Raw genomic sequence first — 26051 nt, 5'->3', positions numbered from 1 at the left:
CATTATAACACGGGCATTTGGGACAGAGAAGTTAAACAAAAATTCACAAGATATATTTCCAATCCTTGAGCTGATAAGGAATCTATCATAGAATGAACTGAAAACATCAGTTAATCAACTAGTTCAGTTTGGCTACCCACTATGTCAAATCCCCTTCCCCACCTGAAACATGAAGTTCACTACTTTATCTATCTAAAATACTGAACAGTACCCTGACACCCATTATTCAGGAAGGTATTTGTCTGTTGAATTGATGTGTTATGGACCCGTGAATAGGATCTCGTCACAAGTCTATTCCTCTTGATTTCCCTTGTTTTTCCTGTTCTTCGAAGAACCTATTTTTAGAGACTCAATGGTGATTTGTGAGAGATCACCCTAACTCCCTAATTCTGATTTTTACTCAAGATTAATGATTCCTTTCTTATTGCAAAGTTGCTGCCTCTTATAGGAGGCAAGTAGACATTACAATAGAAAAGGGTTCTTACTTAGGAAACCATAGTGATATTTTTCCTAAAATACTGCCTAAATAATAGAAAAGTAAATGCTACCATCTAAGCAAATAAATATATATTATTTCCAAAAAGACAATATGCCTAAATAAGATAATCTGCCTAAATAATATTAATAACAAAACGTTATTTTCCTAAATAATAGGAAAGTTATTGCTGAAATTGATCTTCTTCTTCTTTTTTGACGGTGTCATAACATGATAAAGTCAACAAACAGTAGCAGCAGAGAGATAAGGCATAACCGAACAAAGGCTTAAAAATGAATAAACATAAAAGTAATTTAACATAATTTCCAGATTCCAACTTCGAATAGATGAATATGACAAACAAACAAGCAATTTTAAGTTCAGCAGGACCAAATCTCCAGTATAAATGATACACATAAATTAGCAACATGGTTTGCTTGTATACAGTTTTTGGTCCATTCCTTCTATTTCCAAGTCCCAACTAAAATGCTGTTCAAGGAGATCAAGTTTTGTTGGCATGCTAGTTTCTTGATAGCTCTCAAAGTCCGCATGATTTCTTTTACAGTTTCTTTACCCTTCCAAATACCCATCATATTTTTATTTTTTTGTTACAGGACCAATACATTTCCCTCCATTTTATATTTTGCAGCTTTAAAAAGACCAATGAATACTAAATAAATAGCAATGCTTACCAGAAACACGACAGTTGTAAGTAGCATCATCTTCATCAGCAACAAATTGATTTGCATCCATTGACCATATATGAATCTACACAAAAAAAAAAAAAAAAAAATCAAATATGAAGTAACATAACCAACAAAAAAAGAGAGCAGAAATAAGACCAAAATAACAGTAACATGTGCAGACTCCAATATCTATTGACAGAGAATAACCGAAAAAAGATATTATGGTGGACATCGTCCCCACTATATCCAATAAATAAGAAAAGACAGGTCAATCTGAAGCTGACAGCTCAATGCAGTACCAAATTTTAAACTAATAGGTAACATTAAGATTCGTGCAACTCCAAATAACCAAGTCAACCAAATACGTATTACATTAGTCAACCTCAGCACATATGACACAATACTCTAAGAATCTTGTATGTAGATAAAGGAGCTGAAGATAACGGGATAAATAACCCTATAATGCTGATATCAAATGTGAACTGATAAAAATGCAATTATGAGCAAGAAATGAAGTATCACTGTCAAATATTTACTTTTTATTACTGCTGCAAGGTAACTGAACATCATCAGTTCAAGATGACTTTCGACTTTGCCTATAGAAAGCTGATGTCAAAGCTAGGAAACAAGCAATTTATCAAGCTAATGCTGTCATGTTAAATGCAGAAAGAGATGAAAAAGAAGTTATTGAAACCCTGTATTAACTTCTCCATGCAATTAAAATAAAAATAAATAAAGAAAAATAAGAAGGATTGGATGAATATCTAGGTTCTTACAGAACCATTAATTCTTCTCGTTGTTTTCCCTCTATTGGTTTTATAACTCTTAATGTCTGTTCAATCCCACTCTTGTTCTTTGACCTAGATACTTCTGTTATAAGTGGATGATTGCTTTATGTAGTATGATTTGTAATAGCAAGTGGCACTAGTTTATTGCATATAGAATGTGAAACAGCGAGGTTGCCCTCTTGTGAAATAGAAGCCATAATCTCAAACCACAGAAATGTTCCCCATAAGATGAGTACAGAAACATATATTATTGGTCATCCCCAAAACCCAGAAATACAGGCGTCAAGACCAGGTATAAGAGGACACATGCGTGGTTAAATATACATGCAATCTATGAGATAATCCTATGATAGGATTATCTCATAGATTGCACTACAACCATTTCCATTGTAGTAAAATTGGATTCTATGATCTGGAATATGTTATCTTAATCTGCTACTAAGGCGAAATCTAGAAGACTAAACGTGATGCACCTCTATACAAAACCTTGAACTCCACTATCAAAACTATATGACATGTGTAAAGAAATAAATGAACAAATAAGAATTTAAAATGCAGTCACCTGTTGTTGGGTCATTTGCAGAAAAGCTACAGTGTAATAAACCAACTCCTTAACATTATTCCAAACCACCTACAGAGGAGTTCACAAGTCAAAATGAAATATTTTAACTGGTAATAAAGAAGAAAGAGAATGAGAGAATCATAAATTTTCATCCGAACCTTCATTAATTTCTTGCTGCCCAAAATAGTCAAGAGAAACTCAAAAAGCTGCATATACAAGAGCTTGAGTCAGAAACCAAAACTAAAAGCATGTGACAAAAAAACATTTTAAGATTGTTATGGAATGTCATAATTGTATATAGCCATTACCTAATTATAGGATTCAAAGCCCTTAATCATAGGGATCATAGAACAAATGTAATTAAGTGTAATTATTTCTTTCCTAGTTTAGGTAGCTCTCTCATGTATATATAGGTGTCTTTATGCACCATATGAATACAAGAATTATATTCCCTGCAATTACATGGTATCACAGCCTAGTTTGGCTGCTTTTCTGGGTTTAACATAAATATCAGAGCTGCCCTTGTGAGCAGACTTTTCCTGGTGGTTTCAGTCCGTCTGCCTTTGTGAGCAAACCTTGAACCTAGGGTTCCAGGTTTGGTTTCTGGGTTGAGGTTCCCAGGATTTATTTTCTTCCTTGTGACCAGTGTGGGCTTTTTGTTTGATGATGTTGTCATAAAACCACTTGAACTAAAAGCTTAAGCTGATAGTTAAAGGCCCAAGTCATATTAATATCTGACACACCCCCACACGCGAATGCTAACTGGGCTTGAAGCGTGCACAAGATAGGCCCATATTACCATGTCCGGCAATTTAATCAACAAATGAGGTTGTCAAGATTCAAACCCTTGATCATTTGGTCAAAAGTGCTCTGATACCATGTCATTGGACTTGAAGCGTGTACAACAGAGGCCCATCCCACCATGTGTTCAAATTTAATCAACAAATGGGGCTTCCGGGAATCGAACCCTTGATCACTTGGTCAAGGAGGTTCTGATACCATGTCATGATACCATTTGAGCTAAAAGCTTACTGTTAAGGCCCAGTAATAGCTTCTATATTAATCTCTGACAGATATAAATGTATTTCCAGATCTGCCCTTGAGAGCAGATGTTAGGGTTCCAAACATTTGATTTGGATTTTTTATGGGTTTGATTTCTGTGTTGAGATGATTTGTTTTCTGTCTTAAAGAACAGCCTTGGGTTTCTTTGGGTAATATTGTTTTGAGACTCTGTCTCACCGCCCCCTTGCACTTGATTGAACCGGTATTGATCGGCTCTCTAACGAATCTGATCACCACCTTCCATCAGAGTGGCTTCTTTCTTGGGTTTCATCTCCCCCTTCTCTGTCCAATTATCCTGTTGGTTTCTTCTGGGTCCCACTGCCCTGTGTTGGTGTGCGCTGACAGACCCTTCTTTTGACTTGGTTTATTTTGTTACACATATTTGTACCAAGCTCGCATGATTAATATCTAGGCTCCAGCGTGAGGGCGAGTGTTATGGAATGTCATATTGTATATAGTCGTTACCTAATTATAGGAATCAAATCCCTTAATCATAGGGATCAAAGAATAAATGTAATTAAGTGTAATTATTCTTTTCCTAGTTTAGGTAGCTCTCTCATGTATATATATGTGCGTTTATACACCATATGAATACAATAATTATATACCCTGCAATTACAAAGATCAAATTTCAAGCTTACTAATTAGTTTATATTCTGTAGGGATATAATATATCTATGGAGAACATAATTGATAATACCATAGAACAAAACATGATCCAGTATAATCAAAGGCATCAAAAAATAACCCCCCCCCCCCCCCCCCCCCAGTTTAACAACACGTGTTTGTCCAAATAGAAGGATATTTAAACTGATTTTGTGCCCACTCGAATATACTTGAAGTTTTAAAACAGGTAGCATCATTGCATATATTATCCGAGTAATGAGTAATATTGTTGAGCCTTGGGCTACATTTTTGCTTTAGTATCTATTTCAGTGAGAAGTAAGCAGTGGCTAAATCTGACATACAGAAAGTCATCATCTGAATTGCAAGCTGAGATAAGGGGGGTCTCTTTATAGGAATTTATTGTACTGACAACTATTCAATGAGATTAATTGTCGTACTGTCTGAAATTACAAATCGTTAGCCTGAACAAATATCAAAATTGTTTTAAGTTTTGACTTGATTCCAATGTAAGGATCCCCACTAAAAATCAAATCGATATGGTTGACTGACCAAATCTTAACCCCATAACAGAAAGCAGACAATATACAAAAAACAATGCATGCTTGACGAAACCAGAAAGGTAACTGACAAACCAGATATATATTTACTCAAGCATGAAAAAATGGGAAAAGAGCAGACAGCAGAGGAACTGGAAAAATAATATGTGATGAATCTTTAGATAAATATTCTACTGATAGTAATTTAAAGAAAGTGAATTGCATGCATTAATATAAAGTAAGGCAAACTAAGAAGATCCATTGCGTCATACTTAACCAGATATTTTATTACCTGAATAACAAATGAATCAAGACTTATCTCCGCACCATCTGAGTCATAACTACCCTCGTATGCATCTTCTGTTCCTTCAACTGATGACCGTACATACACTCTTAAAGACGTCACAAATGTTTGCCACAAAGATCCAATAATATCTGCAATAACATGAGCTGTTAAGAGGGGCAAACTTGAAAATCAAATTATTAAAAAGGAAAGAACTTACTAAATATTTAACATGTAAGCCTCATAAATAGAACATGAAAAACATGCCTGCAATTTCACTTTCAACAATGCCAGAGAAATTCTGAACAACTTGATTCATGCACTTTACAACCTAATGAAAACAGCAAGAATTATCATTGGAGCACTTATTCCAATCAATTACAAAGATAAAAATCAAGAGAAATCAAACCTCCATTCTTAGGCTCCAATCATCAGGATCTTCAGATTGCACTGGCTGTTCTAAGATCATAGAGAATTGAACCATCCACAGTTTAAGCAACGGTGCCATCAACTCGCTGGTTTCAGTCTGAATGATGTTAGATCTATCAATTAATAATTGAACAAGCTAAATTGCGCCATGCTCCAGAAACATAGAGAAAGATAATGCGATTTAAAGAATATACCCTATACACACCGCTCATAGCCCCAAGCACCGATGAGCATGAATAAACTATTGCAATGGCTTTTGTACGCAAATAGTTGTTATATATCTGCTCCAACAACATCAAAATAAGTAAGCAAACAGCATATTCTGAAGAATCCTTATTTTAATGTCTGCCAAAAAGAATAGCTCTTCAGAAGACGTTAATAAAAAAAAAATATGTATCAGATATTTTATGAATTGGACCACTGACATTTCAAATACCAGAAGGAATCCTCAAAAATCAAATCCTACAAGGTAAAGATGAGTGTTTTCACGATCTACAAAATTATTTGCAGGATCAGCAAGACCTACAGTGTAGCTGGATTTCAACTATTTCACCTTACTGAATCTCATCAATAGAGATCCACCACAAAATTAGGCAACCTTTCAATTTTCTTAACTTCTAAAGTTCAGAAGTAATTGACCATATATGCAAACATCAGAACTGTTATGAAGTTAGGGGGCGTTTGTTTTGGGGGCTTTAGGAAAGGGTAAGGGAATGAGGAGTTTTCATTCCCTTTGTTGGTGTTTGTTTTATTAATTCAATCATTCCCTTTTACCCTTTTTTAGTTTCAGGTTTACCCCTAAGAGCATCTCCAAGAGACTCTTAGTTCACTCTCTAAAAATAATATAAATAATTGACTCTTAGTGATTTAAGAGTGACTAATACATATCATCTCCAACAATGCTCCTTATATTCACTCTCTATTTATTATTTTATCATTAAAGTTATTAAGTAGTGTTATATTAACCAATAGTGAAAGGAGAGAGAATCCTCAATAATAAATTATTAATAAAAAATAAAATAAGGAGGCACTAAGAGGTGGAGAGAGACTCTCTATTAATAGAGAGGATGGAGAAGCTCTTAGTGATTTGAGGAGGCACTAAGAGGCTGTTGGAGTTGATTTTTGACTCTCCCTCCTCAAATTTTAACTTAAGAGCCAATTTAAGAGGCTGTTGGAGATGCTCTAACTCCTCTGATCCCATTACCCAACCCCACCCTAAGGTTTTCTATTCCCTTTCCCCTCATTTACTATCTTGAACCTCTACCCTTCTTATAAAATTCTACTTCAGCCTTTAACTTACTTTTAAATTTTTGTTTTGATCCATATATTTATTTTTTATTTTTTATCCTTGGATTAATTTCACTTTTGATCCTAGAACTTATATATTTTTAATTTTTTAAAATTTTACTTTTAGATTTTCCTTTTGATCCTTATACATATTTATTTATACTTTTTATCCCTAGACTAATTTCACTTTTGATCCTTGTATTTATTTGTTTTTACTTTTTTGCCCTGAAAATAATTTTGACCAAATTTTTTTCTTTTATCATATTATTCAGTTTTAGTATTTATTTTTAATTATCTGAAAATAACTATTTTCTTTTTAAAGTATAATGTTTATGCATTTTCTTTGATTAATTTTATTCAGTTTCTTCAATTAAATTTATTCAGTTTCTTTCTGTTCCATCATCTTTTGATTTTAATAGTTGAAGTAATTGATTTTGACTCTTATATTTATATGTGATTAATTTATTAATGCAGACATATGTATGTATAAAAACTGTTGTTAAAAACAATCCATAAACCTCATTTCAACCAAACAGTCACAAAGGGAATCAGAGGTATATGATTCCCTTGCTGCAACCGAAAACAGACAAGGGAATTCAGGGTCATTCCATTCTGTTACCCGTGCGCGAACCAAACGCCCCCTTACAGTCTAATTCCACTCAAAAAGTAAAGAGGAAGAATTGCCTCACATATGTAAATTTTCATGTCTCTGTAAATCGCCAATGGAGGGCGAGCCTTGGCGCAATGGTAAAACGTTGTTGTCGTGTGACCGAAGGTCACGGGTTTAAGATATCTTTCACAACCAACTTTTAACATCTAGAGCATGACACTTGCAAGACTAAACATCTTATGGTGGCGCAAATCAATGTTATAGGTCGTACTGTTAATTAATATTGGTTGTGTGATCTTCAAATGAATTGTGATTTGCATGCCTTTGATTTGTTTTTTTTTTTTTTTTGTGCCTTGTGTCAGTCACCTGCAGTTTTACTGTAGGCAGTTATTTATTCAATATTTATGTAATGAAAACTGAAAGGGGCGGCAGTTTTTGAAGTTCCTATTTTTGAAAAGAAATCTAGAGATATGAGGCTCTCTCTAATGAGCCTCGATTTAATAGCAAACATAGGTTATAGGGTAAAAACTCCAAGCACAAATCTTAGATTGGAATATCACTACCAATCCACCCGTAACTTGATCACCAACTTGGAACCATAAAAATCAAGTGGCCCAGCATTAGACTAGGTGGCTCTAGTACCCTATTAAGAACTTAGTGCCTAACTCTACCCAAAGAGATACCCTTGAAGGGAGAGGATTGTGATAGAGAATCAAGCAAACACAAAGAAATAGAAAAGTGGATTTATATTGATGACTTGTGACCACTATGATCGGTAACAGAAATGAAGAAGACAAACAAAGCCAGAACACTAGAAAAGATAAATGAACAGAAGGACAACTTCTGCTCCTACAAGGCAAGCCCCGTCCCAAGCTTAAGCTGAGACCCGGAAGACTAATTTCTCCCAAAGCTACCCCCTCTATACAAAACGCACCTATATATATATATACTGCCACCCTCTCTCACACCAACCCCTACTATAATAGACTCCAGTCAGTAATAAACATGTGTCAGCTTCTATTCTTTGGCTGCCCTTATTACCTCTATGCCATTCTCTATCAGATTGCCTCACACAGATTAATAGTATATGCTGCTATAACTAGCTCATATGGGATATCTTAAGAAGAACAATCTTCTCAAACCAATTTGGTTGCTAAGATAATAAAATGACATCAAGATAGAATAATGGCTAAGATCTTTGCAATATTCACCAAGCAACATGCATATCCAATTCATCTTTACATTTGCTAATGCTAAATATTTCACCTTTTGTAAGTCAGAAATAGGCAAAAAAGTAATTATGAAAAGGAGTATGAAATAACTGAAAAAATCTATCTCCATTAGAAATATAAAAAGTGAGAAACATCAAATTCTAACCTGTGGGGATGATACAATTGTATGCAAGCATGGGAATAAAGCAGGAATAAGTGTTGGCACCATTGTATCGTCCATGTCCCCAGAGATAAGAGCCAAGCATCTTAAACCGCCATGTACTACATATTTAAACATAATATCATTTTGGTACAAACTACAGCAGCATTGCCAGAATTGCAAGGAACATAACATGAAAATAATTTAGATATATATCAAGCAGATAATACCACAATATGTAAGGGGAAAAAAATTAGATGAGAACTTGAAGTTGGACAATAAAGAATAAATCTTGCAAGCAAAAGCAGAAGACACCTGATAAGTTAGTACTTTTCAGTGAGCTAAAATTAGTGAAATAACACCTTATTCTTCAAATTTTAACCCTATTTTTAAAGTTGTGAATTATTCTAGCCAATCTATTAATTTTAACCACAGAATATCCCTACTCTTACCTTTATTAGCTGTTTGTAAATGATACCGTTGTTGCATTATTTGTTATATTTATTAAACAAAAACGTTATTAATCAATTACTCCGTCATGGTTGCAACAAAACTTTAATATGTAAAAGCATGTGAAAAAATGATATACAAAAGTCTAAAAAATATGATGCCAAGGACTACTATATCATAATAACAGTAATAACAATAAAATTGTAAGTCAAATTAAAAATAGGTGCTAATTACAATTCAGCTTTCCAAATGACCAAATATATCAAATATTAAAATACTCCCTAGTAATAATATTACCAGATTTAACATGCATTGGTTTTAGTTAGTGTTAGCTAGAGAAAGACTTGCCATGATAGTTGAAAATGACTTTACCACTAATTATCCCAATTAGCAAGAAAATATAGGAAATAATAATAAAATTATTGAGTATAAAAAATTTAACAATATCATAGTATTTTAATATATAAATTTAGAAATGAATTCCCAATAACTAGAATTGTGAGTTTTATTGGAAATTGAAATTATATTAGGAAAGAAAAAGACATATAGAATATTTTGTTAATCTGTTAAAGATAATAGAATAATAATTCTAGTTTAGAAAATCAGATATATGGTATTATGGTATTGCATTGAAACAAATAATAAATCGATTCATAATATGAGGTATCAATCAAATAAAGCAACAACTTAGTATCGGTAAATTGTATATCCACTCAAAGTATATACACATGGCAATAATTATGGTCTAAATTTAATCCACTAACATTTGACATATGGAACACAAGCAGAAACCTTTCATAGAATCGCCATACAATTATAAATTATAATTTGTAGCTCATGAAATACATGTATACAATATCTATTAAGAAATATAAAAAAATGATAAGACTAGCAATAAAGAAAAATCACAAGCAACACAAAAATCCATAACAAAAAAATATATTATCTAAATAAAGAGGGGTTGGGTTCTTGGCATGGAAAATTGGCAGAATAAATCTACCTCTAATGCGAGGACCAAGGAGCAAATGGAATACTTTAACAGAGACAGGATCATACCAAGCACAATTGAGATTTTTTTTATTTTTTTATTTTTATAATTTTCATGATTCATATTAATTGCTTTAAGGGGCAAAAGAAATCTCTAACTATTCAAAAGACAAAGTAGGTGGTAACTTTTGCATGATCACTGAATTCAAGCTCACATCGATTCTTTATTAAACAAATAAGGAGTAAAACCATGATTCAATCATTCCATCTAGCCTTTATTCATCAAGTCGATAAATACATATTATCTAGGGGAAAGTTCAAATAAAACCCCTGTGGTTTCACTAATTTTCAGATAAAGGACTGTGATTTACTTTTTGTCAAAACGAGGACTGAGGTTTCGCACTTTTAATAATGCTATTAAAACTATCTTTAACGACCTGAAAATGAAAATTTTCAAGAATTAAAGTTGTTCAATGTCATATTTTCTATGGAACTACATTTTCGATTTTAGAAAATCATCTTTTTTGGAACTTTCTCTCTCTAAACATTAACTTTCTCTCTCTTTACCAAACATCATCTAAATAATCTCGAAATAAAAAAGTTGAAGAATTAAAGTTGCTTAGAATATTAGTAGTTCTTAAAATATGTCATTTTTGAAGTTGTTAAGGGTGATTTTAATAGTATCAATCGAAAAAGTCCTTATTTTGCTAAAGTTGAAAACCTCAGTCCTCGTTTCGACAAAAAGTAAACAACAGTCCTTTATCTGAAAATCCTTTATCTGAAAATTAGTGAAACCACAGGGGTTTTATTTAATGGATGTGCCAGAGGCAATTAGCACTCATGTTCCAATGTTCTACAAGTCTCAAAACTATCATATGTAATAGGCTTTTTTCAACAACTATAACAACAACAAAGCCTTAGTCCCGAAATGATTCGGGGTCGGCTAACATGAACCATCATATGAAACCGTGCAATAAAAGGAACGGTGTCCAAAAGCCATGCACTTACACTAGTAGTTATGGACCCAACTCAATTAGTTTAATGAAGGAAACCTATTAGAGGCTCCTTGCCCAATTGTGGGAAACCCCTCTACTGGTCCGGGTAACAAGTAGAAGGATTTTTTTCCCTTACACCTTAAAGAAGACAATTTTGTCAACTAAGAGCTATTTTAATAAAATTCTAATTTTATAAAACAAGAAAAGTTGATAAAAAATGCTATTAGATGTGTTGTCTCCTCATGTGAAAAAGAAAAAAGGAAATGTACACCATATGGTAATGTTCCTTGGATTGGATCAAGAAATAACTAAAATATCTAAAACAACTAAACTATATATGAAGAGATTTATAATTTTCTAGTCACAATCGGCAATCAAATTTTATGATGATAATGATTTCCAAGTTAGCACTCTAACAGCTTTAGAACTAAAATTAAGCTTAATTTGATATGGTTATGCTTAATTAAATTGAAGTGTTAAGGAGTAGGAAATTAAATTTGGAATTATAAGATTTTCGGAAAGGTAAATATATATCATTCAACTCTTTGCTAAAAACGCCTTCTTTTGATTATGAGAAGACTTGAATAAAAAATGACCAAAGCGTTCAACTTTCTTAAAAGATATTACAAAGAACAAGCGTTAGATTTACATATTAAATCGTATTATTGTTAGTAACAAAAATTAAAAGAAAACCCTTCAAATTCAGTATTAAAGAAACCCATTGGACTGGTTAAAATCTTCTATTAGAAAGGCCATTAAAGTGGTTAAATAAGAAAATTGGATTACTGAAGACCCAGGAAAGTTTCTCCCCTAGCTTTTTTTCCCTTCTTATTTTTTTGGTAGACCTCTTCTCCTTCATCATCTGCAACTCTTCATTATATTCTTTCTGTCTTTGTTTTTATTTTCTTCTCCAGATGAAGCCAATATGACAGTTAAAACCAAAACACATCAACCGTAAGGAATGGAATGTACTGTCATAAACCTGGTTACCGTACATACATTCGGAGGTTTTAGTTTAGCAGTTGTAACCTACATCTTTAAGTCCTAGTCCTGACACTTCTTCTAGCAGGTTCACACCCTCAACGAAGTCAGTCTCGGAACAAATTCATATATTTTTTTAGAATGAAAGAAAATAATGAAAGAAGCTAACAGACGATCAACTGAAAATGAGCATTCCAAGCACTTACCTCCGTTCAAGTTTGTTTGATTGGTAATCAACTTTAGAAGGGATGGAAATAAGTCAGTCCAATTCTCTGGCCAATCATACATAGCTATTGATGCTATGGCCATGCTTATTGCTGTGCAGATTTTCTTATGAGGATCATCCAAAGAAGCTAAAAGAAGTCCGCGTATAATTTCCTGACGATGCAACAATTATCTAAGCAATAAGTAATCAACTTATATTATATTGTAAAATACTCTCAAAACTTCAGTAAAAATATTGATGAAAGACATAAAAAAGACAAAACAATGAGAAAAGCATAAAATAGAAGGAACAGCATAATTCAAATAAAAAACAGGATAACTGAACTTCCGAAGAGTACCAAAAGAAGTGCCTGTTTGGGACAGCAAACATCGTTCCTTATTTGATTTTTAATTTTTTAAGCTAATTTCTCCAAACAACAGTGCAGGAAAGCAGCTAGATTAAAATGGGTAAAATCATGATCTTGTTCTCTAGATGCAGACAAACTGGACACAAATTCATTTGGTTGAATACAGTCCACCACTATGTTTAAATTCATAGTTTAACCAAGCATGTCAAAATTGAATATTCAAAAAACATAAGCAGAGATTCGGCATGATAAAAAAAATTCCATTTAGCCCAAATTATTTACATTTTTCAAGTCAAATTGTGTTGCATTTACAAAATGCAATATTAACCTATATAAGGTCCACAATTCATGCATGCAAACCCGACAAATTAATACTGGGCCACCAAAAGGAGAAGGTAGGAATTCAAAAGTTCTTCATCACATTTTATGTTTCCATTTCATGAATTATATCAAAAGTTATTGTGTCCAAAACATTTAGGAGGAGAGCTTTTTCAGTTCTCAAAAATAAAACAAATGACAAGCACTATAAAGAGCATAATTTGAATGTCAGAAGTTTCAAATAAGCTATTTCATCCTTCAATGTTACTATTAATTCAATGCTAAGAGTAAAAGGATGAGATATTAACTTTTCCTTTTGGTTAAATACTAAGGATTGCATAAGTTTTTTTTTTAAGAAGTGTTAATATTTTCTTCCTTTTAGTTTTTACTAAACATACTAAAATACTATCTTTTATGTCTTCCACAATTACTATTTCTAGCAACATCTTAAAAAAGTCTATACTCGGAAAAAACTATTTTGAAGATATATGAGCATAAGGGGCATGAGAAGAAAAGGGGGAAAAAAAGATTTGGAGTTTTTTTAAGCTTACAACCAGAAAGGATGATATTACTCCTTGTCAGGGGTGGAGCTAGCCCAGGGCCTGAAGCCCACCGGCCGTCGGCTCCACCCCTACTCCCCTGAGTAGGGGTGGTGCTGCCCCTTGGCAGCCTCCTCTCCCCAATATCAGTTTAAATTGATGCATTTGTAGTATTATTTCAATATTTCAAAATGGTTGACTTGGTTTAAGACGTATGCTTTAATGTAAGAAGTCACGGGTTCAAATCCCAGAAACTCTTTTTATATTAACTTTTTATTTGTTCGAATTTTGTTTTCTAAATTACTATGTTACCATAAATTCACAAGGAAGAATAAAAAAGTGATCCCATGGGGAGGCAGCCTCAGGAATCTTTTCCTACCTTAGTAAAAAAACTGGATCCTTATTAACTACTTCCAATGGACTTTTTACTTTATTTTTTAAAAATTTAGTGTGGACTTATAAAAAAATTCAAGATGTCTACTCCTTTTTAGGTTGGGCACTTGTAATATTTTAGCCCGCAACACGCCAAACAACGAAGTTTTAGCATGTTGGAGGCCAAAAAAAAATTGCCCACCCCTAACGGGCTGGACTTTAGAAAATCCCCAACCCCCAACTCCATAAACCGGTTCCGCCATTGCTCCTTGGCACAAACAGAATTGACAAGTTGAGGCAAATGAAGAGGAAAGGTAAAACCACAATGCCTTTCAACATTGCAGGATCTTTTTTTAAGTTATTTATGCTTATGCGCACATATTTTACCCAGTAATTCTGAAGGATTTTAGCTCCTTCCTCCAAAAAAAAAAAAAAAGTCATTATCACAAATTGACAATTGTGTAGCAATACTTTTCACTTTTCAGACATTAGCAAGATTAAATGTTTTAAACGGTCCAATGCACTATGAAAATGGATAAACATATAAAGAGTAACACATTTCTATCAAGATTCAGTAGGGCAACTGATTCCAATTCTTACCCACAAGTTTATCACTAGGCAGGCAATACCTAACCAATGATATTGCCATGCAACTACTTTTAACATTTATGCAGGATAACTTAGTGATCTTTATCCAAAAAATCACCTATATAAAATAACATCCTTTAAAATGATTGATATATATGTATGCATATATATATATATATACATCTGCATGACTGAACCCAAAAAAAAAACATTTAGGTAAACAGTTTCCATATTTGGTTTCCTTGTGATGTTTTCCATGTCAACGTAAAAGTGGTAATGCACAGAGAATTTCAGTCCATCAAAGAACTACAGCAGAAAGCATAGAAGGACATAATCAGAGGCATAATATAGTATCACACAAAGCTGCCTAAAGAGAGTGGAGAAAATGAGTAACACAAGTACATGAGAAATGGTTTGAAGGAAAATCATACAAACATTTTTAAAAAAGAGAATAAAACAATAAAAAAATAAGATACTACAGGTACCTTTTCTTCACTTGATACCGCAGGATGTTCAAAAGATTCCTCACCTTCTTGCCAGTGTTTCTTAATGAATTGCTTTAGAAGAACTGCTGCTAGGTAATGTGATGTCAAGTCTAACAGTATACAAAGGCTCTTCATTTACACCAGATATGGTTCTTTTACTAGCACAAAACATGCCATTCATACTTCAGCAGATAATGAGAGAAAACCCACATAGCTTAAGAACATTATGAGACAACCGTATCCTTTTTCATCAAATAAAATATTGTGATCGTTACATTTTAGGAATGACAAACTCTAACAAGCAATTGAAATTAAAGACTTTGAATAGAAGAACAAAGAGGAGATTTTTTATAAACAAAAGCAGTATGACACAACTGAGATGACAGAAATAGAACAAGGATATCTGACGCAATCCCAAAGAAATCTCCCTGTTTGCAGCAACCTTGGATAGTGCAGCTCCAAAACCTGCAGAAGAAAGATATGATTGTAATTATCTTTTCTTCATAAAAATGGAATGAAAATCACTACAGAACACATTGGACCACATCAATAATGAAGGATGATAAAGACAAAAGATGGTTTTGTGAAAATAGTTTACAACCTAAACATGTCTCATTTACAAGACATACAATCGGTTACGTCTAGCATTGTCTTGATCCATAAAAAGATGACCAACAGACAAAAAGTATAAAAGTGAAATTCATCTGTCTTCTAAGTTTCCATTGACCCAAAGAAATTCAATTCCTCATAGTGAATTGTGTGCTGGTCAAGTATTATTTATTTGGCTGTCAGTGTGAAATATGCTTGCCTTAATCCGATATTCATTTTTGGGCTAGGAGTACAAGTTGTATGTTTCAAAGCATGATTCTTAATCATTCTTTTTCATAGGGATAAGGTACCAAAATAGGCCTAAGGTTTTTGGGGAAGTATCAATTTAGACTCCACGTACAAAATAGCACCAATGTAGGCTTAACGTTTCAAAAATAGTACCAATTTAGGCCTCGATAACGAAATGTGACACGTTATTCATATTACTCCATTAAGTTTTGATTCCTCTCTCCACGTACAATTGACAAAACTTAACGGAGTAATATGAATGACGTCTCATGTTCCGTTGTCGAGGCCTAAATTGGTACTTTTTTTAAGCCTACATTGATGCTATTTTGTACGTGTAGCCTAAATTGATACTTCCCCAAAAACATTAGACCTATTTTAGTACATTATCCCTTTTTCTTATAGAATTGCTCGTAGAAGTCATCGGCAATCTGTTCTGTGTCACAACCAAAGAAAGAATCCGGTTGGAACAAATTCTTCCTAATCGCTTGATCAAACTAGTTTTGATTTTATTGTTTCATGGGATTAATACTATTCAGCACCGTTAACCATATAACAAGCACCAGATACTACTGTGGATTACTTGCCATTGACTCCATACTATTCATTCTTTCCACCACATAATTAGAATCGAAATCCTGAGGTTCAAAGAGAAGGAGAGAGGATTGCATTCCAACCGGATTCTTTCTTTGGTTGTGACACAGAAGAGCAATTCTATCAGGAAAGAAATGATTAAGAAATCAATTAAGAAGCAATCGAAGAATCATGCTTTCAAACATAAAACTCCTACTCCTAGCCCAAAAATGAAGATCGAAGGCAAGCATATTTCACACTAACAGCTAAGTAAATAATACTTGACCAGCACACAGTTCACTATGAGGTATTGAATTTCTTGTTATCCTAATACATTCATTGAGCAAACCAAGAAAGTAGATTTTGTTAAAGGAAGTGCATACAATTTGGTGGGTATTTCTTTTTCTTTCTTGTGGGTAAGGATGGCAACGGGTACTCTACCCGCGGGTACGACCCTAATGGAATTACCCGTACCTGTATAAAAGGGTATGGGACGGGTATAGGCTCAAAAAAAATTTACTTGTGACGGGTATGGGAATACCCCGGGTACCTGTTACCTGCTACCTACCATATATTTGACTTTCATCCCTTGACTTTAACCTCTAAGCCGATCTATTTCTATTGATTATGGTTGATTTATAATTTTTGAATTTAGAATATTTGTTAAATTTGTAAATGAATTGTTTAGGGATGGTTTATTAAATTTATCTTTTGTTAAATTTGTAATATTTTTTGTTTTATGTATTGATTCTTAACGGGTAAAGGTAGCGTAGGTACCCGCGATTTAAATGGAATGGGTATGGGATTCATGAAGTATACACGTTAGGGTAATGGGATGAGTACGGGCAAGGGTTTGAGGTTGGCACTACCTGTAGGTACCCTACCCATTGTCATCCCTACTTGTGGGTTTTCTAACTAGAGAAAAAAGATATAATGATTCCAAAATAAAACCCCTAATATACAGTTAGGAAACAGAATCAAGTGATTTCACAAGATAGCTCGGCCTGCATTTCAAATTCCCCTAATATAACAAGTGAATCACAAAAGATCCATGTTGCACCTAATCAAGTGGGTGCCATCTCGAAGCTTCTTCTTCCTTTAAGAATGAACATAAAGTTTAAATCACCAACAGCAATGAAAAACTAAGACCTCTCCAAATACTTTTCCATGCCCCTAAGAGCTCCTTAGCATTAGCATGTAGGTGAAGCTCTGTAAGCAAAGCCCTTCTGAGATTCTACCTCTGTTGCTCCCCCCATGAAACCACATTTGAGACCAGCCAAGCCTCATTATCCTTGTAAACCTATTTATTTTCACCTAAACACTCTTAAATTCATATTTGATTTCATATACAGTCTGCAGAACATCCATGACATCTGAAACTAAGAGTGACCTCTATCTAATAGACCAATTTGCACATTCTATTGTATATCTCCTTATCATAGTTCCGCTCCAGATATGTCACTATAAAACTGGGTTATCCAGAAGTGTAATCTTCCAAAACAAAGGAATTCCCAAGGAAATTTCAGACCAAAGACCTACTATTTCCACATCAAATTTCGTTCCAGACTGAAGAAAACAGCACCTTAAAACCCAAGTTGGCTAACAATGATGGTTTCAAGATAGAGAGAGAAACCATTTTGAAAAATTGAAGGTCCAATACGAACAAGAGAGGTAACAAATGAAAGAGAGTTGAGAAGGAAGGAAATTAAGGAGAGAAAAAGGAACCTGGTTGAAGGGAGGCCTGATGGAGAGAAGCTTCGGCGAAAGAACGAACTTCGAGGTTAGGATCAAGAGTAGCGTTCAAGCAATTGAGTAGCCATTGTTGATCTTGATCAACAATGTAAGCCATGAATTTCTAAAAGAGAAGCGCCAAATGGAATTTGGATTTTAGAAGGCTTTTTCTGTGTTCGTTACTTGGGAGAGGTTTTGGTTGTTTAAGTTTTAGGGTTTTAGAGTACAGCAAAGACTGAGTTGTCGTGGGGCCTCGGCCAACGCCTTCTTTTTTGTTTTTCCGTTCACTTTTCCTTATTTTATTTTATTCTTAACAAAAACAAAAGTTGCCAAATTCCAATACAACGAGTTCGATGGCTCGATTCCTTTTAGTTAACATTTTTCTACTGAATTCAGTTTATTTATTTATTTTTTTTAAAAATGTTTATATTATTTCATGTAGATTTGTAAAAGAGAAAAGTTTGACGCTTAAATCCGTATAAGATGAGGGGTTACGAGGCGAACTATAGAAGAGAAGAAGAGCAAGGTGGATGGCGACGCCCATGTTTCGTTAGAAAGAGCAGCGTCCTAGATTTTGCTACCTTTTGGGTATTGTTTGATATCCAATTTAATTACAATATAAAATAACAAATGTTTGTACGTTACATATCAATTTTTGATGATATGCTTAATTTTATTTGATACATAATTGATAAAATTCATATTTAAGACATGGAAACTTGCTTTAGATAAAGATTAATTGGATCATTTCTATTAAGATCGGATTTTTGGTTCATCTCTTTAAATTCCTTCTTGATTAAAGTATCTCAACCCTACTCTAATTAGACTTTATTAGTAGACATAATACATAGAGTTTTATCTCTTTCAGAATTCTTTAATTGGTGTGAGGAGTTTTGATAAAACTTGAACATTGAACAAATTATAGAAAATACTTAATACTTTTCTTGCCTTCTCTAATATCCTTGTTATAGATTTAACAAAATTATATAATGTCATAAAAATAATTGAATTTATAATACAAATATTATAAAGAAAATTTGAAAAATATAATCGAGAAAATATTGTGCACTTTTGAGTGATGTTTTGATTTTGGTTTTAGTTTTCACCTTATGTTGTATTTGATGTTTTGCTATGCACTCAATTATTAACCATTTGAAAATATATATAGATCTGATAAGAGATTGTTTTATGAATAGAAAAATGGCAAATTTATTTTGTTAATTAAGAGACTCAAGTTATGGTCTCATATATATTTTATCAGCTTTGAGCATCGGGTGGAAATCTTGCAAATCCTACATATATTTTTTAGATTTTTTAAATAAATTAACTTGCAATCACATATTCACATTATCAAGCTATTTTGTGCCATTGATGAGAAATTATTTTATGCTATTGGTAGAGAAATTATATACTAGATTTTCAATTGCAGAACTTTTCCAAACTATAAGTTTGATCAAAGCCTTTCAACTAACAACCTTATCTAATATTATGTCGTTATTGTCCCTTTAGTAAACTTCAGAATCTTTGAATTTCAAGGTTTTAAAACACGTTTATATATATTGAAAATACACTTTATTAATATATAATTACTGTTCCATCCATTTCGAATATAAAATTTAGTTCATTGCTGCTCCTTTTTCCGCCCTTAACTCCAGTAAACCTGCTATCCCAACACCATCCCTTCAAAACTGGTTGGTTAGGTATGTGCAAATAATTAAAAAGAAAATATATATTTATGAGAAAAGTTGTGAATTTTGGAACACATATACAATAAGTTTCTGCTTTAAGAATTTTTCTTATCTTACATGTCTATCACAATAGGTGTGATCGTCCCATCTCATCCGCTTTTTCCCATATCTTCTGTCAATAGAATCCGTTTTTTAATCTTTATCCCTACCGCTACTTTTTCCTGGCATATGAAGAGTAAACAATAGGACTAACAAAAACAAAGTATGTCATTCCCATTTAGTGATGATACGTTGAGGGTGTTTGAAATCATTGGTAAGAACTAAGCTTCCATTCATCCTTTTCAACACAAACCTCTCCACCAAAACATAGCATCCAAATCTCTTCCATTGATGACCTTCCCCTCCAAATTCATCTACTCTCTTGACCCTCACTTCCTTTTCACCACTCCACCCAAATCTCACTTCCTCCCATTTCATTCTCTCAACAACTCCCAAACTCAATCCCACACTTGCCGTTTTATCAAGGCTTTTAAACCACACCATTCCATCCACACTATTCTCATCATACATGCCTGCTTTCCCACAAACTTCAACTGCCTCAGTTTCTATCACAACATCCACATCAACATTCCCTTGATTACCATCGTTCTCACAACAAAATATTCGCTCCCATCTTTGCTCAAGTGTCATCTCGTAATACCTTGAACTATCCATTTGATGTTCAAGTGTTGCTTCTTTGATAAATATGAAAGGGCAGTACCACTTTCCTACTACCACAGCTGGAGAATTGTTTTCTGATAAGGGGAATTTGGAATCCGGGAGGCGAGCACGAAGAGCCTTGTCAAGGCCTGATGCTTCAGTTAACTGGAATTGAGTTGGTGTAGTGAAAGTTACTTGCCAGCCTTTTCTTCTCAAGAAATATGGAGGGAACCCATCAGGAGCTACAGAATTAGCGGCATAACCAGAGCTATTTCTGCGTCGAATCTCGAACTGTTGATAGATGTCATGAGGATCACAAGTTTGTGGTTTGAAATCAGTAATATGTCTGCAGAAACAGCATGTCGTCATGTCCTCTTCTGTTGAGCTTCTGTAAGCTTCCCTGACAGAACCAATGAAGGAAATTTTGTTAAAATTACATATATTTCTTATGGAATTAAGCAAAGCATACTTACCCTTTGTGCTTCCCTTTGCGGGGGATGCAGTAGTATTGATTGGAAGATAAAGGTAGATTGAGAACAGGAATGAAGATGACTCGATCTACAGAGACATGTCGATGCTGTCCTGTTCCAGTAGAATATTCAACACGTAAGTTGGTGTTTTGGGGGAAAGGAAGGTCTCTGACTTGATCGGAATTGCATAATCCAAAGCAGCAAGTAGGTTGAGCTTCTTCATCTTGGATCACTAAAATACCTGAATTTGGACCTTCCGGTGGAGGCAATGAAAGAGCTGATGGATCTCTTTGGTACGTAGAGAGAAACCTTGTCACATACATTTTCCTTTCTAGGATTTTCCTTTTTCCTTTCCAAGATGGATCTGTACAGTTTTATATATGTGCAGAGCAGAGGAATTCAAAGTCAAACTGATGCGTATGCTAATGCTAATGCTAGGAAGCTTCAAATATTCAAAACCTCATCCATTTATTTTTTGAAGTATACAAATGGGACACATCATCTTCTTCTTCTTGGAATATCAATTATGACGTTTTAATGTGAAGTTTCATTGACATTTCACAACCTTGATATTTAAGTAATGTACAGAATATAATAAATGTGGCTTTACAAAACCCTTCGAGGAAATTGTAGATAGAGCCAAGCTGGATTACAAGCTACAAAGATATCCGGCCGGCCCAATTCATACTTTTCATTTTTAACCCTTTTCATGATCTCCAGCCCAATTTAAAAATATATAGTGGTGGAGGGGCTAATGATATACTATACGTACATGGATGGGCTAATTTGAAGATAATTTTCCAAAGTTCATTTGGGTAAATTTTTTAAATTTTGAGCAAGCTAAAACTCCATTCAATGTATCAACTAAAAAATTAATTAAAAGTGTTCAACGTAAGAAAAAGTAAATATATTTGATTCTTTTTATATGTTGAATGCCAATTTTTTAAAAATTATAACATTTTCATATTTTTTTATTTTCATTGTATTTTTTTTTTAATTTTTACAAATTAAAGTTTAATAAAAATTAAGTTATTTCAATCTCAAAAATAAAAAATATATATATATTTTTGGGTTAGTTACATGGAAGTCAAGAAAGGTTGAATTTATTACAAATGATACAATTATGTCAATTATCTTGAAATTATATAACTTCTACCAAATTTCTCGCCACATCCCTCTAAAAAAAGGGAATAATGATTATTTTTATTTTTAATTGAAAAACAAAAACAATTCCTAATTTGAGAAACAAAAACAATTCATGTCAATGTCAGTTTTCTGTGTTTTTTTATAGAACTCTGTGTTTTTCTTAGATCCTTCATTAATGGTTTTCAAAATGATAGTTCTTTCTAAAACTCCATTAAATCATTAACCGACATTCATAAATTGAGTCTTCAACTTCATAGTTCTTTCTAAAATCCCATTAAATCATTAACTGATATTCATGAATTGAGTCTTCAAATTCACAGTTCTTTCTAAAACTCCATCTTTTTAAAACTCCATTAAATCATTAATGGATATTCATGAATTGAATCTTCAAATTCACAGTTCTTTCTAAAACTCTATTAAATCATTAACTGATATTCATATCAATCCTTATTTAAACAATAATCTTCACAAGTGGAGAGCATATTGAGACTATTTGAAAAACAAAGAACCAAGAAAGAAATTAGAAAAAGATGTTGGACAAAAAGGAAACAGGAAAAAGGGATGGGATACATGAAAATAGGAATGACTTATGAATTTGAAAAACAACCTTTAAATAATAATAAATTAAATAATCTAATATCAGTTAACTGTAATATATGACAAAAGCAAAATTAATTCAATGACATTCTGATTTTTTAAATGAAAAAAAATAAAATATTGATAAAAGACAATTCTTGGAGATAGTTAAGTGTAATAAAAAATCTATACTTGATTTTCAGTGTAATTTCCTCTATATTTTTTCTATGAAAAAAGATAGTATTTAAAATGAATTCAAAAGTGTTATAAAAGTAAAAAGTGCATTGAAAATAATTAATAATAATAACATAGTTAAATATATATTTTTTTTAGAAAATAAATTTCAAACAAATAAAAACATTATAAAATAAAATAAGATACATGAGATTTAAAGTCATGATCTTTTGCATTAAAATATACATCTTAAACCAACTCAATCACTTTCAAATATTGAAATCATATTACAAAATTTTCGTATAAACCAATTTTTTTATTTTTTTTATTTTGTGGAGGGAGAGGGCTACAAAAAGCGGACTCAATAACAAACTAGTACTACTCAGAGGTGGAGCTAATAGCCGGGAATGTTCCAGCACCCCCAAGCTCTCAATTTGATTAGGTATTCACCATTTATTTTTATTGTTCAAATCTTTAACAACATGAAAAAAACTGAAATCTTTATCTTTCCTCTCTATCGATCCAACAAATGGAAGGACATATGTCTTTGATGTCCCCTTCTATTAAAAATTGGAACCTTAGATCAATATATTTTTCTCTCATATTTTTCATCGTTTATGTTAGATATTCTGAAATTTTACACAAGAGATATAGGAGTTAAGAATTTAAAAAATCAATGAATGTATAGTTTTGAATTTTGTCAAAAATAATAGAAAAATTAATATAAAAATTTTACACAAGTATATTCCAATTTTATCAACCACTTATAATATATTAGTAATTGGAAATAAATTATATTCATCTATAATTATTTGTTCTTTTTATTCCATATTTCATTTTATACCCTATATAATAATAGTTTTATATTAATATCTACACATCCCGCACATGAATGCCCTTGAACTGCAATGTATACAACACAGACTCATCTCACCATATATTATTAATTCCACCAATTATGAAGTTGTTAGGATTTGAACCTATACCACTTAGTCTAAGAGGTGTAGGAATAAAATGAAAAATATGTCGCAAGGAAAAGGACGAGTAAAATAATCAATGAAAAATGAAATTGAAAATTTAATATGGTTCACCCTTGATTTTGGGTTACGTCCACGACTCAGCTCGAGAGTAAATTCTTCCACTATAAAATAGTAGGCGTACAAAGAGGATGTTCTCTAGACAACTTTTTAGAGTTACAACAATATGAGATAAAATTAAAATAGTAGCACTCATGTGTTTCTTAGAAATACCCCAAAATAATTTATTTTGCTATTTTGTCTCTCTCTAAAATAAGTAGATTACCCTCTCAAGACTCTAAATCTCATAATTGGAGAACCCTCAAATAAAACTCAAAGGGTGGTCCGGCGCACTACGCGTCCCCATTTAAGCGAGGGCTTGGAGAGGGGTCCCACCATAAGGGTATAGTGGGGGCAAGCCTTCCCCTGTCAATTTTTTGGCAAGAGGCCGCTCCTAAGACTCGAACTCGTGACCTCTTAGTCACACGACAAAAGGTTACCGACAATAAATGTTTTTGTTTAGCGTGGCATTGATTACAGTCAACATATCATCCACATAGACCAATAAAATGATAAAATCATTATCAAAGAATTTTTGAATAAAAACACAGTGATCTGAAGTAGTCTTTTCATGCTCTTGCTTCCTCATAACAGACTCAAACTTCTTATACCATTGTCTTGGTGCCTGCTTCAAGCCGCAAAGACTCTTCTTTAACTTACAAACATAATCCTATTTTCCCTTCTTCTCAAAACCCTCTGGTTGCTCCATGTATATATCTTCTTCCGAATCACCATGAAGGAATGTCATCTTCAAATCCATTTGTTCAACCTCCAGGTTCTGACTTGCTACTAACCGCATCACAGTGTGAATGGATGTCATCTTCACCACTGATGAGGAAAACTTGTCAAAGTCAATGCCTTTTCTTTGACTATATCCCTTCACAACCAATCTGTCTTTGAATCTCGCTTGTGAGTTTGCTTCTTCATGCTTAATTCTAAACACGCATTTCTTTTTCAGAGTTTTCTTGCCTTCAGGAAACTTCACCAGCTCAAAAAATTTATTCTCAAACAAGGATTTCATCTTATCTTGCATGGCCTCAACCCACTTCTACTTGTGTTTGTCATCCCTAACTTCTTCAAAGCTTTCTAGTTCTCTCCAGTCAGTCACCAAGACATAATCGTTTAGAGAATATCTGGTAGAATATTGAACAAAAGAATATAAATGGTTTAATGTATTGTGTGGGGATGTGCGAAAAGTTTGTAATCATTCTACGATTTCGAAATTCATTTTCTCAACTCAATGTAGACTTTACTCGATAAAGTTAAAAAAATTATATACTTTGATGTTTTTTTTTGTAGTTTGTTGTATATTCCCCCTATTTAACCTCTCAAAAGATTAATTTTATATTTTCCAAGCCATCTCATCATGAGTATGTACAAAAGTCCAAGTAACAATCTCAACTTGCTTCAAGTAGTCATTTTTCTATCAAAAAAAAAAAAACTGCTCAACTTTCAGGACGGGGTTGTTTTACTCTTTTTTGTGAAAATAAATATGTTTAAATCCCGAGTAAAGTCTGAGAATAATCATTTGGTATATGAATGATATATAAAAATACGTGTTGAATTTGGAATTCTAAAACTCATTTTTATCATTTAGATAACATTCTTTATAGTAAATATGTCAAATTCACTTATCTTGTGATCTTATGTCTCTATGTTCAATATCCAAACTCTTCAACTTTATTTTAACTTCAAATCAATCCAAAAACATATTTATATGTGTGGTGAGGTTATTTCATAGTTGGCTAGCATAAAAACATATTTTTCAACATTTTTTATATTATTTTTTGATGTTTAGTGCTATACTAAGTTTCTTTAAATCCCAAATACAGCAAATTGGATTTGTTTTAGGCTTTAAAGTTTGTTTTCAAAGCCAAAATATGGTCCTCAAGGGTTTCGTGAAATTAGTTTGCTATGAAGGTTGCCTTTGGTATTTCGTAGCCCAAATTCGGGTCCTAGCTACTTATTTTCGTAGAAGGGAATGTTTTAATATGTTTCAAATGGATTTAATTATCCTTTATGTTTTCTCACTATCATTTGATTGCTCAAGCTTGAGTTGGTGCACTAGATTGAGTCGAAAA

General features: G+C 33.0%; 2 protein-coding genes across 3 annotated transcripts in view; both read right to left on the bottom strand.

The window, feature by feature from the left end:
* Positions 1-18403, bottom strand: part of LOC136234218 (uncharacterized) — a 29309-nt gene extending 10906 nt beyond the window's left edge. Inside the window, exons 1-12 of the mRNA XM_066024012.1 lie at positions 18136-18403; positions 15407-15468; positions 15004-15096; positions 12336-12507; positions 8723-8838; positions 5643-5729; positions 5429-5545; positions 5287-5350; positions 5029-5171; positions 2670-2717; positions 2512-2580; positions 1168-1243 (exon numbers count right to left, since the gene is read on the bottom strand). Coding sequence (XP_065880084.1) covers positions 1168-1243; positions 2512-2580; positions 2670-2717; positions 5029-5171; positions 5287-5350; positions 5429-5545; positions 5643-5729; positions 8723-8838; positions 12336-12507; positions 15004-15096; positions 15407-15468; positions 18136-18259 — 1171 coding nt within the window. The 5' untranslated portion in view covers positions 18260-18403. The remainder of the gene's footprint in view (positions 1-1167; positions 1244-2511; positions 2581-2669; positions 2718-5028; positions 5172-5286; positions 5351-5428; positions 5546-5642; positions 5730-8722; positions 8839-12335; positions 12508-15003; positions 15097-15406; positions 15469-18135) is intronic.
* Positions 18404-20096: 1693 nt separating this feature from the next.
* LOC136205355 (uncharacterized) lies at positions 20097-21321 on the bottom strand. 2 transcript variants are annotated; one of them, XM_065995939.1, is made up of 2 exons: positions 21002-21321; positions 20097-20928 (listed from the first exon to the last, which is right to left on the bottom strand). In XM_065995939.1, exons 1-2 carry the CDS (start codon positions 21319-21321, stop codon positions 20097-20099), a joined length of 1152 nt encoding a protein of 383 aa, XP_065852011.1. The 2 variants fall into 2 exon arrangements, with proteins under 2 accessions (XP_065852011.1, XP_065852084.1); XM_065996012.1 differs by having other exon boundaries at positions 20097-20874.
* Positions 21322-26051: the final 4730 nt, after the last annotated feature.

This window comes from Euphorbia lathyris, chromosome 1 (assembly GCF_963576675.1).
Source record: "Euphorbia lathyris chromosome 1, ddEupLath1.1, whole genome shotgun sequence".
In the NCBI taxonomy this organism is placed as follows: domain Eukaryota; kingdom Viridiplantae; phylum Streptophyta; class Magnoliopsida; order Malpighiales; family Euphorbiaceae; genus Euphorbia; species Euphorbia lathyris.
This window is presented reverse-complemented; position numbering and strand designations above follow the sequence as displayed.